The sequence below is a fragment of the Bubalus kerabau genome, chromosome 15 (genome assembly GCF_029407905.1).
Source record: "Bubalus kerabau isolate K-KA32 ecotype Philippines breed swamp buffalo chromosome 15, PCC_UOA_SB_1v2, whole genome shotgun sequence".
Classification (NCBI taxonomy): domain Eukaryota; kingdom Metazoa; phylum Chordata; class Mammalia; order Artiodactyla; family Bovidae; genus Bubalus; species Bubalus kerabau.
Window position 1 is genome coordinate 55,235,327 of NC_073638.1, and position 13,897 is coordinate 55,249,223.

General features: G+C 53.3%; 1 protein-coding gene across 3 annotated transcripts; it reads right to left on the minus strand.

Moving 5' to 3' along the window:
* Window positions 1–1,496: 1,496 nt before the first annotated feature.
* Window positions 1,497–8,580, minus strand: KLHL35 (kelch like family member 35). 3 transcript variants are annotated; one of them, XM_055549102.1, is made up of 7 exons: window positions 7,473–8,580; window positions 6,318–6,502; window positions 5,508–5,626; window positions 4,499–4,603; window positions 2,977–3,165; window positions 1,873–2,057; window positions 1,497–1,757 (listed from the first exon to the last, which is right to left on the minus strand). In XM_055549102.1, exons 1-7 carry the CDS (start codon window positions 8,342–8,344, stop codon window positions 1,616–1,618), a joined length of 1,797 nt encoding a protein of 598 aa, XP_055405077.1. In that variant the 5' UTR covers window positions 8,345–8,580; the 3' UTR covers window positions 1,497–1,615. The 3 variants fall into 3 exon arrangements, with proteins under 3 accessions (XP_055405077.1, XP_055405076.1, XP_055405078.1); XM_055549101.1 differs by having other exon boundaries at window positions 4,415–4,603; window positions 7,473–8,559; XM_055549103.1 differs by lacking the exon at window positions 1,497–1,757 and having other exon boundaries at window positions 1,859–2,057; window positions 4,415–4,603; window positions 7,473–8,569.
* Between the last annotated feature and the right edge of the window lie 5,317 nt (window positions 8,581–13,897).

Genomic DNA, 13,897 nt, shown 5'->3' on the forward strand with positions numbered 1-13,897 from the left:
ATAATCGGAGGGTAGGAGCTCAGCTGGGACCCAGGCCTTTGTGCTGGGTGTGATGGGCCAGCCCCAGCTGGAGAGATCATGCAGACAGGGCCCTGGGGCTTTGGAAGACGGAGAACAGCATGGGGCTGCCCTGTACTGAAGGGGATGGAGGGGCAGATGATAGCTCTTCAAAAGGCAATCTGAGTGCAAATAAGAGGAGCCCCAGATGGGGCCTGCCAGCTCTGCTGGGCCTTGCCTCAGTCTGTGGCATCCATCCTTTGTTCCCTTTCTCCTCCACTGGGCGCACCCCTCCCAACCTGACAGTTTTATGTTGCTGCCCCCGAGCCCTAGCCAACCCAGCTGTTTATAATGGCATCAAGAGCTTGCGCCCCCTGTTTATGCTGGGGCTGTGGCATGTCCAGATGCAGAGCTGGACTCATTGGTGTCTCAGAGGCCTGTGGCGTTGGTGCCCACTACCCTGGGCTTCCAGTTTGCTGTGAGCCTTGACCCTGAGTCTGCTCAGGGTTCTGCAACTGTGTTTTGTTTCCGCTTCTTTCATGAGTGGAGGAACCCTGCCTTGGCCCAGGCTTATAGCAGCGAGCCTGGGTTTGGAATGTTTTTAACACCTTTATCCCAGAGTCTGAATCCAAAAGCTTGAGCTTCTGCCTTACGTTTTACAGTTCTGTTTCTGGTCCTCAGACATGTTTGCTTACTTATGAGCCTATGCCTCTTTTTAGTTGTCTGATTTTTGATTTTATCTATCACTGAAAGTGTTAGTTGCTCAGTCATGTCTGACCCTTTGTGACCCCATGGATTGTAGCCTGCCAGGCTCCTTTGTCCATGGAATTCTCCAGGTAAGAATACTGGAATGGGCTGCCATTTCCTTCTCCAGGGAATTATCCCAACCCAGGGATCGAACCCCGGGTCTCCTGCACTGCAGGCAGATTATTTACCATCTGAGCCAGCAGGGCTAGGTGGTTAAATGGGAGAGGATGGTTTAGAAAGGGAGAAGCTTTCTGACCAGAAGTACCTCTTAGATTCTGAAGCTTCATGAAATCTGTGGGCTATATATTCTGCCTTCTACTAAGTATGTGGCCTTGGGAGAGTCTTCTTTTCTTACAGATATTAGTAACTAGCTGACTAAAAGTTTTTTTTTTTGTTTTTTTTTTTTAACTGTTGATAATCTGAAATATGGGCTTCCCAGCTGGCTCTAGTAGTAAAGAACCCGCATCTCTTATGCAAGAGACATAAAAGATGCAGGTTTGATCCTTAGGTCTGGAAGATCCCCTGGAGGAGGGCATGGCAACCTACTCCAGTATTCTTGTCTGGAGAATCCCATGGACAGAAGAGCCTGGTGGGCTACAGTCCATAGGGTCACAAAGGGTCAGACACAACAGAAGTGACTTAGCACAGCACAATCTGAAATACAAGAATAGTGACTATTCCTGGGAGGAACGTGGGAAGGGATGGATTGGGAAATAGACAGGGGGACCTACAAAGGCATTTGTAATGATCTATTTCTTAAGTTAGGTTGTGGGAACACAGATATTTATTTTATTATAATTTTTAAACTGTACAAATATATTTCTTTTTGTGCATAAAATATTTCATGATTCTTTAAATGTCCACACTGTTATTATGAAGGTAAATGAAGTAACATGAAGTGCTGAAGTGCTTTGTAAAGAGACATAGCAGGGAGCAGATATTGGGCATTACTTCTCCAGGCAAAGGAGGCTTGAGCTGGAACACAGACTCGACCTTTGAAGAAGGTTTTATTTCTACAAGAAAAGGGGCAGTAAGTTAAGACGCTGTTTACATGGAGGTGCCAGAAGGGGAGCAGTGGTGAGCCTGAGTTCTCCCTCCCCCCCACCTCCTGCCTCAAGTATGAGTCACCTGCCCCGGCTCTGGACGATGGTGACGCAGCCATGGGAGCTCGTGCAGCGCTGCAGGGATGGCTGGGCCTCCACCTGCCCACTGCTGGGGTCAAAGGTGAAGACCCTGTCGGTGCTTTCCCCGTGATCATCCCGCCCGCCGAGGATGTGGACTTTCCCATCACACACAGTCACGCCACAGCTCTCCTGGGTGGACAGACAGAAAGATGATTAGCTATGTGGTCCGGCCAGGGGTTCCCTCTGTCCCTAGCTGGCTAGGCCAGACAACAAAACCTTGACCCACAGAGTATGAGCAGACAGTCTGGATGGTAGAGAAGTAGGAATTGGATGGACCTGACTTCAAGCTCTGGCCTGACCTTTACTAAATGAATGATCTTAGACAAGTCATTTCACCTCTCTGGGCCTCAGTTTCCTCACTTGCAAAGTAAGAAGAATAACAGTACCTTCTTCATAACGTTCCTTTAATTTAATGAGATAAAGCACGTAAAGCATTTTACATGTGCCTGGAATATAGTAAGCACTCCAATAACAGTAATTACCACCACCACCATCTTTGGATCTCAGAGAAGCCAGAAATCTTAGGCTCCTAGAATTACTGGAGATCAGAACTGGCAAGGACCACCAATCCACATCCCTAGATACTCTCAGGAGCTTTGGAGAGGGAACCGAACAGTGAAGGGGGGCAAGGAATGCAGAGGTGGAGCATCCAGGGCCTAGCACCTCCCTTCTCCAATACCAATGAGGCAAGGGAACTTAGCAAGTCCCCTCTCCGCCTCCTTCCTCCTCCCACAAGAAGCTACCAGGTAGTGGCCTACCAAGAGGAGAGACTGCAGGGCCACTGAGACCAAGCTCCCCATCCAAAGCTACAGCACTTCGGGGCTGGGATTCCAAGTTCTGCTTCATGTGGCCTTGCTGCTGGCCTCAAGCTCTCTAAGGCCAGTCTCCTTACCTTTGAAGCCCAAGGCTGATTATCATTGTAAGGACTAAACTAGAGAACATGTAAAACCACCTAACATGGAGTCAGACACAAGACTCACTACCTCTGAGATCCAGATCCTCCTCAATGGAACCAGTGCCAGGGCTGTACCCAGGAGCATCCACTTACCACAGGGCTGGGGAGGACAGCTGCCTCCCCCCAGACATCTGTGCCAGGGTCATAGGTGAAGATTTTGCTCATAAGGCCGCCAACCACATAGATGGTGTTCTCCAGGGAGACAGCGTCAAGGCACCGCTGTGAGAAGGGAGCTGGTGACCGCAGGCTCCACTGGTCCTCCTTGGAATCAAAGCACTGCACCTGAGGGGCGGAGTGGCGTTGTGAGGCCTCAGCCCCTAACTGCCCCGCTGCCCACACCTCTCACTCCTCTCTGTTGGGGGTGCTCATTCAGCACATTTGCCTGTGTCCACCAGTTCTGAGCTTGGGTCCCTCCCCTCAAGCGTGCTCTGCCTGGTTCCACATTCTAGCCCCTCTCCCTGGACTCCTGTTGTTAAAAGTGTTCTCATCTTTGAAGGTCCAGGAAGTGGTCTGTATCCCAGGAGGTAGAAGTACTGTCTGCATTAGTGCTGTAGAGGGTTCTCAGAGCAGGTCCCCTGTGGAGAAGCATTCCTGGCTGCATAAACTGTCAACCCTCTCTCCTTTCTGGTGCAGTGAGGTAGTGACAAGGTTCTAGCTGGGGTGTCTTGTCGCCCCCGTTCCTGTAGCTGTCCATAGGCGGCCTAGGCCCACAGGTGTTTATGCCCTCCACACTTTCTGAATGTTCGAACTGCTGCACAAGAAGGTGCTAAAGAGCACTCCCTGAGCCAGCCCAGAGGCACGCCAGGAAGGTGTGCTGGGAGTGGGACTGAAATACGGTGAGAGCCCTAGTTTTGGAAAGTTAGATTTTAGGGCCACATTCCTATGAGGCCATCAGGGCAGGGAGGAAGCTGCCACAATGTTTCGTTCACAAAAAGCCTAAATGTACAAAATGTGTACATTTTTTGATAGATGGAAAATTTGATAGACTATGATTCAGCCACCCAGTAGACTATCACACAGACATCGAAATGATGGCTGCGAAGAGTTTCTATGCATGTAGGAAGTACTTATAATACTTTGAAGAAGAAAAAGCAGGATAGAAAATTTTACTAGTGGAACATAAAATTGAGACAGAAAAGCAAAAGTTAATTCAGAGGAAGCCCCGAAGGCAATGTACCAAATATTAATAGCAGTAGTTATCCTTACCTGATGAGATTATGGTTTCTATTTCTGTTTTCTAAATTTGCAATAATAAGTGTATTCTATTTTCGAATGGAGGAAGAGCATTTTAATTACCATTGCCCTCGCTTAATTTTTTAAATCTTTGAAACCCATATAGCACTAGGCCAAACATTTAGGTCCAGACCTACTGTGTGACCTTGGGGTCCTTTTTCTGAATTCATTTCCTTGCCTGAGATATGGGGAGGATGACTCAGTGTTGTCGATGAAATCAAGAAAACGGACAAGGCCATGAAAGAGGTAGCTCGGCTCCTGGCACACAGCAGGCCTCCCCCGCCCTCTGCTGGCCCACCTTGTTGGTGCTGACGCCATCCTGCCCAGCGCCCCCGATCACGTAGAGCCGGCCGGCGCAGGGGGCCACAGCGGCTGAGCTTACTGCCTCGAGGAGCGGGGCCGCGGACGCCCAGGTGTTAGAGAAGGGATCGTAGCGTTCCACGCTGCGCAGTCGCCGCAGGCCATCGAAGCCGCCCACGACGAACAGCTGTGGATGAGGAGGTCACCTTGAGTCAAGGCTGTCTGCATCTCCGCCTCACAGCCGCAGGCTGGGTGTGGAGAAACTGTCCCACCCAGGGAGCATCCCAGCTCCTGGCTCCACCTATGCCCCGGCCATTACCGATCCTCCCTTAGATTTTCCTCTATTAATGGAGACTGGTTTCTAGGATGGGTACTGAATGTGTATAAGATCTGCAAAATAACTGGCACCAAGTTAATGCTTATGGACAGCTATAAAAGTTACTATAAAAATAGTAATTTCTTAAAGGTTTACCACCTAACTTAACTGATCCATTTTATTTGCATTTCTGAATTTGGGGTGTAACTTACAAAGATAATTGGCAGGTTTTTGTTTTTTTTTTTTGGTTGGTCTTAAGTGGCAGAGTCAAGATTCAAACCTAGGTTCTTTGACCCCAGAGCTCACACCCTCGACTACCTGACTACCAGACTGTACTGTCATTACTATTTTTATTAGCATTACCATTATTAAGCAACTTGGAGCAAGTTCTTTTTCTTTTACGTGCCCAAGGCAATGGCACCCCACTCCAGTACTCTTGCCTGGAAAATCCCATGGGCGGAGGAGCCTGGTAGGCTGCAGTCCATGGGGTCCCAAAGAGTCGGACACGACTGAGCGACTTCACTTTCACTTTTCACTTTCATGCATTGGAGAAGGAAATGGCAACCCACTCCTGTGTTCTTGCCTGGAGAATCCCAGGGACGGGGGAGCCTGGTGGGCTGCCATCTATGGGGTCGCACAGAGTCGGACACGACTGAAGCAACTTAGCAGCAGCAGCAGATCCCTTCTTAAAAAGAGAGGATCCTAGAGGGCCCTCCCCCAGAAGGCCACAGCTCTCTGCCTTGGGCCCAGGGCAGCAGCAGCGAGGTGTCCCTACCTGCCCCTGCACCACCGCCATCTTGTGTCTCCACCTGCCCCTGTGCAGCGAGGCCACCTTGATCCAGGTGTGCAGATGTGAGCTGAACATCCAGACATCACGGCTGTTGATGTGGCCTCCTAGGGGGAGAGAAGCAGCTGTTGTCCCCAGGCCCTCTTGCTATCCCCTATCCCCAGGGCACTCCAGGAGAGCAGGGGCTGTGTTTTATTCTCTGAACCTCTAGGGCCCAAATCTCAGGGAGGACACAGTCCATTGGTATCAAATCGATCTTTGCCATTGTGCCATGACAACAGGGAAATTGTTGACTCCCTGTAAAATTGTGTTGTCATGGGAATTAACTAATATAAGCTGCATAGCATAATGCACAGCACATGGTAGGCTAGATAAAGAGAAGTGGTTAATACTAATCTGAATTGAAGTAAACACAGCTGAATAAAGGGTGGAGTCACACCAGTGATTGGCTCTGCAGTACCTCTACAGTATGGCGGTGGTGGTTTAGTCACTAAGTCGTGTCCGACTCTTGCGGCCCCATGGACCGGAGCCCACCAGGCTCCTCTGTCCATGGCATTTCCAGGCAAGAATACTGGAGTGGGTTGCCATTTCCTTCTCCAGAGGATCTTCCCGACCCAGGGATTGAACCCAGGTCTCCTGCATTGCAGGCAGATTCTTTACCGACTGAGCTATGAGGGAAGCCCACCTCTACAGTATCAACAACTGTAGGTTATCAAAAGGATCTGGTTGGAGGAAAAACGGAGGGCGCAAAATGATGAGCCAGTCCTGTGGGACTCCATTTATGGCCTCTGCCCTCACCAGAAACATAGATGTCATTGCGGAGAGTACACGTTGCGAACTCTGAGCGAGCATAGCCGGGCAAGCTGGGCAGCCGGGTCCAGCGCTGGCTGTCTGGATGGTAGGCATCGGTGAAGGGCAGCTTCAGGAGCCCCTTTCGGTCACAACCACCGATGACCACGATCATTTCAGCTAGGTCCATGAATCTGGCATGGGGACACACCCAAATCTGGTTAAGCTACACCCAAGTTTCAGCCTTTTCACCCTCTCATCGACTGCACTGTGCGGTCCTGCTGCCCTTCTGCTCCCCACCCTCCCCATGTTGACTCTACCACTTTCAACCTCCCCTATGGCTACTGAGGTTGATCATTACTCCTGACCCCATTTTGCTGATCTCTAAGTTACAGGAAAAGAATGCTTACAAAGCCCTCACCCTTACTTAGAAAAGTTATCTTCTTTACTTGACTTTGGCTTTCCAAAGGTTATATAGCTGAAAGTAACAGAGCTAGAATTCAAGCCCATTCTCTTGACCTCCATCGGGGAGTAATTTTGCTGTGTCCCTCCTCCTATAACCATCTCCTAAACCCATCCCCTAATCACGAAATCCACTGAACCAAGGTACACACCCTTTTAGCAAAGCATTCTCCCCTCCCACTGACCCCTCAGACTTCTGACTCCACCAGAATTTCCAAACCCTTTAGCCAATTCCTACCTAATTCCTTTGACAAATACTGAACATCTTGTACTCTTGTTCCAGGCCCTGAGCTTACTGTTAGAGATACACTGATGAGTAAGACAGACTGTCCCTTATTCCCGTGAGAGCAACAGACCATCCTGACTACTCCACCCAAAGTCTTTGGTCTGATGTTCCAGGGGTGGGAGTATGCCTCTTTCATTTTTTCCCCAGGCACAGCCTATTTTAACCCCTTACTAGACCGCACTCCCTGAGGTTAACGGGTGTCGCCAAATCACTCCTGAGACTACACAAGACAGTTTGTACATGATAATTTTTCAAGGGCCCAGAATCAAGTCTATGAAATGTCTGTTGAATGTATGACTGAATCTCATTCAAGAGGCATGATCAAGCGATAGGATTAAAGGATGGTGGAGGATTGTGCGAGTGGCTGAAGAAAGCCTGAGTAAGCCAGGGCAGGGGGCAAGGGGCGGGAGGCATACCTCCGCGGCCGGGCTCGAAGTGCGCCAGACTCGCGGCCCAGGATGAAACAGGTGCGGGCCTCTAGCAGCAGCGGGCGGCACTCGCTGCACGCCTGCAGCAACTCATCGGCCTCCACCTTCTCCAGAAAGTAGGCGGGCGCCAAAAGGGGCAGTCGCACGTGCTCCAGCAGGCGGCGCAGCTGGCCGCGGCGGGCCGGCGCGTCGTGGCGCACCCAGCGCATGGCCGCCTCGAACACGGCCTCCTCGTGCGCCACGCCCAGCGCCGGGTCTGCCAGCAGCGCTGCCACCTCGTCAGGCGTCAGCTCCAAGAAGTCAGCGTGGCGCGCCACTTCGGCGAACGCCTGGCGCAGCACGCGGCCGCAGCGCTCAGCCAGAGAGGCGAGGGAGAAGGCCGCGGCCACGCGGCGCAGCGCTAGGCTGTTAGCGGCGCGCAGGCGACCCTCGAGGAAGCGCGCACAGGCCTCACGCAGGCCCGCCACGCCCAGCCGCTCAGCCAGCGCCAGCACCGCGGCCGCCTCGTCCTCCGCGTGCAACCGCACGCCCGCGCAGTACACGTAGTCGAGCACTACGGCCAGGGCCGTGGCCACCGCTGTCCCGGCGGGGCCTGGCGCCTCGGGCACCACGGGCACCACGGCCAGGCCACGCTCTGGCCTCCCGGCCGCGAACAAGCTGCGGAAGTAGGCACTGCCCGCGCTAAGCGCCGCGCGGTGGCATGGGAAGTCGCGGCCACCGGCTCGCAGCACTACGTCGGTGAGGATGCCGCTCCGCCGATATGCGTTCAGGGTCTGCAGGACACGCTGCGCGTGGCAGGACCCCGCGCATGGCGCCTCGGAGCCCCACTCCGACTCCTCCAACACTGGGCCCTTCAGCATCCTGCCGGGCAAAAAACACAGACAGCGTCGGCAAATCCACCTGGCTGGGGCCCTGCCAGAGGACAAGAGGCCCCTCTTCCATCATTCCTTCTTTAGTTCACTAGTTTACTCAGGCAGGCGCACACTATCTTAACATGTGTTCCCCCCCATTCATGCAGCCACACTCCCTTCCATCTACCCATAGAGATTCCAAATGGTCTCAAAGAGCTAGTCCCTGCCTACCCAACGGGCTAGACCCGTAGTTGTACCATCTCCTGCCCCACTTACCCACTTCAGCCATATTGCTCTTTCTGTGCTTCAGGCTCACTAAGCTTTTCCCTGTCAGTCTCAGCAGGGGACAGATGGCATGCTTTTAACTGGGGTAATTTAAGAAGACTCTAATAAAGGAAGGATTTATGAAAGCATAGACAGTGCTTTGGGACTCCTACAAAGGATAAAGCAGTGCCACGTGGCTACCAACAGCCGGGAGACTTGACCTCTCCAAGGTCTAAAGGCAGAGAGCTGGGAGGTTATTGGAAACTATACAAAATACCTGTATGAGAGCCCTCTGACAGGAGCTGCAGCCTTTGGTCAACGAGTTTGGAGAAAGTAGGCACTGACCCCCTCTCTTCATCCCATCTGCTCACCTAGGGATCTCTGTAGGTGCTCCCAGTTAACCACACCCTGATTATTCTAGTTAGTATCTGCCCCTCCTCCGAGAGTACAGGATCTGGCCCATAGTAGGTCCTCAGTTAGTGTCTGCTCAAGGTCGAGTGAATGTATTGAGCTGGTGTTTATTGAGAGCTCTTGTCTGTGAAAGGCAGTGAACAAGATTGTCCTTGCCCTCCTGGAGCTTCCATTGAGGTGGGATCCCATGAGGAAATACAGAGCATTAGGGGAGCTAAGAAGGGGCACTGCACCCAGTTGGAGGGGAGTCAGAGAAGGCATCCTTGAGAGGTGACAGAAGAATAGATAGAATTAGCCAGGTGAAGGAAAAGGAGTGGGAGGGAGGAAGTCTCCAGCTGAGAGAACAGCCTGTGCAAAGACCCAGAGGGAAAGAAGGCGTGAGGTAAGAGCCCAGCCTGAGAGGGAAGTTGACCCTCTTTCTAGTAAGTTCTCTGTTCTCTAGGAAGCCCTGTGGGTGGCGGTGGAAACACTGGCTCTAAGGACTAATCCAGGTGCTGATCCTGCCTCTGCCACTGACTCGCTCGCTGTGCGACCTGTGCAACACCTCCCCTTTAGTTTCCTCATCTGAAACAGGGTCATAAATGTCTCCTTTGTGCAGTGTTTGTTACCTGGTGACTGTTAAATGGAATGTATGAGAAGTGCTAGGTTTATAGTACCAACTCAACAAATGTTTCCTTACATAGTTTTACCCAGGAGGAAGGGAGCACATCACATATGTTAGTTGCTTTTATGTACATAATTTCATTTGATCCTCAAAAACCTGAAGTTTCTTTAGAGTCTTCCTTTTCTTAAGTTTGTCACGAGGAAACAGTCACATAGATGGAACCTGCCCTTCAGAGGTTGCTGTGAGGATCAAAGGAGGGGTGTCTGTGAAAGCATTCTATAGCCTGAAGGGCTGTAACGAATTGGTTATGATTTGGCCACTATGAACATGCAGCCTCTGCTTGCATACCTCCGGGGACAGGGGGCTCACTCCTTTATGTGGCCACTTACTCTAGGGGAGCAGAGGTCTGCTCTCTGCTCCTTACCCCTCCCTCCATTCTTCTGATCCCAGCTGCCGCGCCTCCTCTGAGCCTGCTTTGCGCTGGGAGTCAGATCTTGCTTAGTAGTCAGTCTGGCTTTCACTGTTTATGCCTGGTCCATCCTTGCTAGCGGATCCCCTGTCTTAGCATCAAAGGAAATGAGCTTCATGGTGGGCAGGGTCCCAGCAAGTTAACTACTTTGCCCAAGTAGAGGGGCTGAGCCCTGAACCCGCCTGGCTCTAGACTCTGCATGCCCTGTGGCTCAGCCACACTTGCCAAAGTGGGGGCATGTCTCAGGAGCAGCCCAGGACACTGGTAGGAGCTGGGAAGGGTCGTGGGAGCACGCTGCCCTCATTCTGCTCTCCAGTGGTGGAGAAGGCAGCCACTCTGAGCTGAGATCCAAGAAGGCAGATCTCATCAGCGTCAGGAGGGATTTCTCTCTGCAGAGACATCCTGGCACAAGGGGAGAGGGAGGGAGTCCCCTTGGGGGAAGTGCAGCAGTGTTTTCTTCATTCATTCTCCTACTGTTTACGGCACTGGGCACTTAGAACACACTGACACATCAGACCGAGTTTCCACCCTAGGGATTTCCCATCTGGGGGCTGAAGAACACCCCATTGGAGCATGAAAGGTAGGGTTCCCTGGGCAGGGCTTGATTCAGTTTTCTCTCATCCCAGCTAAGAGTCTAGGCATCTCAAACTGAGGGTCCTGACACAGACTGAGGTACCCAGCCCCTAGAAGTTGACATGTCACCCTCTCTTTCACACTCACACCCACACCTACACACACACACTCAGACTTGTAGACACCACACAGCCAGGGCAGCGCTGCCACCTAAGTCCCCAGTTGTACCTGGCACTTACCTGGCCATGACCTCTCCTGGGCACTCTGCGCCGCTGCTCCTGCACGGACCACTCCTGTTTGTCCTGCCGCCTGCACGCCTGGCAGCCTGGGCGCAATGTCCCTGCCACTCTGCCTGGACTCCCGCTCAGGCTCAGCTGCAGGAGGACAAAGGGGATGGACGCCGGTCGAGGGGGGGTGGGTGGGGAGGGGAGAGTTAAGGGGGAAGGGGAGGAGGGGACACTGGGCTTTTGTTCTGCTCTTGGACCAGCACTGGGAGAGGGAGAAGGGAGGAGCCAGGAGTAGGTGTAGGATCGACTGTGCAACTCTGGGATCCATGTGCCCAGACTGGGGGTGATCTGGCGCTGGTTGTGCCCTCGAGTGATACGTGGATGTGAGGGTGTGTGTGTGCAGGCAGGTGTTCCAGGGTACTTGTATGTGCGTGTGGGAGTGCATGGGGATGTGGTGACTGTGTGGCATTGGGGCAGATGTGACTAAGAATGTGACTGCACAGCTTAGAGGTCTAGGTTTTCCTCCTGCCTCTGTGACTCTGTGCAGTGTCTGTGTTCCTGCTTTACAGCAGACATGTCATTGTGGGACTTTGTGTATCTGGTTACAGGCATTGCATGTCCCTGTCTTTGTCTGCATCTCTGTGTGATTGTTTATCTCTGTGACAGGGGTCTGTCTGCATACAACAGGGGGCTGTGTCTCGTGGACTGCGTGTATGGACAGCGTATGGTCCCTGGGTCTGTGGTATGGTATGAGCTGAGATGGCTTTCATTCAACCAGGTACCCGCCCTTGGAGTACAGTCAGGCAGGCGTGGCGGTATGGGGGAGAGAACAAGGCAGCTCTGGGCCGGCCTGGAGTCCTGGAGCCAGAGAGAGGTGGCGCCCTGGGTTGGTGTCTGATCATTTGCTGCCTCTATGAAAGGCCATTGGGCCTGGTGTCTTTGGGGCAGGCAAGGGGGGGTTGCCTTTATGGAAGAGGGCAGCAGACTCGGGGGAGGTTGCCTTGACAAGAACCTGGATGGGGCAGGACACCTGGGACCTGGCCCTGGCTCTGCCGGGATTCTGCGTGCAGCTCCAGGCAGATTACTGCCTTAGCCTCAGCTCTTCATTTCAGCAGGATTGGTAGTCTAGTTGTGGTTCTGGCTTTGTCTTACCGGGGTGCTGTGAAATCAAGAGGGGTTTGTGAAAGCCATGTGCCATGTGGAGTGGAGTGGGTGAACCTGGGATCCTGTTGGAACCCGCCCCAGCAAGGCTCAGGCAGGCTGAGTTAGTGGAAGGAATTGTAATGGGAGGCATCAGTGGCTAAGCATATGTCCTGAGGCCTGGGGGAGTCTGTTCCAGGGACTCTGCTCCAGGGAATGGTGTATCCTGCTTCCCCCTAAGAAAGGATTGTACGTGTTGCTCTATGTTAAAGGATGTGAGAGATTCCGGCACCATTATACTGGGGACAGAGGGTCCAGGGAGGGCTCTGGAGAGGGGGAGGGTAGGCTCAGCCTGGACAGGCCTCACCCAGTAAGGTCCAAGGTAGCAAGAGAGGAGTGGGTCTGTGGAGATGGCTGGAGGGAGGGGCCCTGTCTCCTGTTTCCCTGTGAAGGGCAGTCAGGCTGTCCTCCACAGACAGGAGGAGGTTACGAGGAGGGCACTGGGAAGATGGGCTTCTCAGTAACCCCCCAGGTCAAGGGACAGGAGCCAGGGTTGAGCACAGGTTCAGCTGAGGGAGGAGAAGGGCCCAGCCATCTGCCTAGCAGGGGGATGGCCTCCATCTTCCCATTGTTTGGGGTGAGGGGAGGCAGCCAGACTGCCTCTGTGTTGGGGGGTGCAGGGGTCCAGTGTAGGGCCCTGGTGAGAGTGGGATGCTGACTGGCTGCTCCACTCAGCACTCCCAGGCCCTCTCCCTGCTCCTGAAGGCTCTAGGTTAACTCAAGTTGCCCAAGTGTGGCCAGGAGCCTGGAACATGCTGCCCAGTGGACCTAGGGGCACTGACTGGACAGGAGGGGGCTGGCATGAAAGATTGATTCTGCTTTCCTGGGCAGGCCTGCCAGACACTGGAGAGGAGGTTATTGGGGCGTTTGGGTACGGCAGCGTGCCCCACTGCTGACCCAGACAGTCCAGGTCTCACTCATTTCCTCATGCCCAAGGAAAGCTGGAGCTGACCTCTGCCCCAGGAAGATGTTTGAAAAGGGGAAAGGAGGGAGAGTCCCCCGACAGTTTCCAGAGGGACGGTCCTAGAGGTTAGTGTAGGGGCCCAGTCTGGCTTCCAGCGTTGGGAGGGATTTCTTTTTCTGAATGAAGCCTCCAGACCCCAAGAATTCTATTCAGCAGGCCCCCATTTGGAGAAGAGACACGCCCCTTGGTTCCCACGAAGCACCATGTTTATTTAATGCTGGAACTGGGGTTCAGCCTCCCCGTTCCCCCTTAGGACACACCCCAGACCATGCAGACTCTTAGGACAAATATGGGAGTTACAGACATCTTCCCAGGGAGGGCAGAGGGCAGGGGTCCGAGGACTGAAAGACAAGGACGTCTGTGGTCCCAGGAGTTGTATTTTGGCTTTCAGCCCAGGTGCCTCCCCGTGCCAGGAATGGGAGTGGGCCTCTTCAGTCAAAGCCAAACCTCTGCCGTTGGGGAGAGGCGTCTCCTAAGGGCCTGTTCCTCCATAGACCAGGAGCTCAGAAACCCTTCATGTGACTGCTAGTCCCACTGCCCAGGCCTACAGTGGGCCCAGGAGCCCACCCCATCTGCCTTACTGTTCCCAGCTGGTTACGGAAGGTCCACAGCCAGGGTGGGGTTCTAGCTCTGCTGTACTAAGCTGTGTGGCCAGGGACGGTCACTTTACCTCTCCAAGACTGTCTCCCCCACCACAGGATGGGGCACTGGCCCCCCCCGAACCCAGGCCTCTTAAGGAAGCCCTAGTGCCATGTGAGGCGGGGAAGGGGCCCACCACTCTGCCACTCTCCCATTCACTTCCGAGAATGGTTCTTCCTCAGTCATGGGACCTGAATCCCAAACCCTGCAG

Excerpts from the sequence above, each read along its gene's own strand:
- KLHL35 (XM_055549101.1), bottom strand. The coding sequence starts at position 8,344 with ATGCTGAAGGGCCCAGTGTTGGAGGAGTCGGAGTGGGGCTCCGAGGCG. Across the intron at positions 4,604-5,507 it reads TGGCGGTGGTGCAGGGGCAG|CTGTTCGTCGTGGGCGGCTT; the intron begins GTAGGGACACCT and ends CCTCATCCACAG. Across the intron at positions 1,758-1,872 it reads ATCGTCCAGAGCCGGGGCAG|AAATAAAACCTTCTTCAAAG; the intron begins GTGACTCATACT and ends CTTTTCTTGTAG.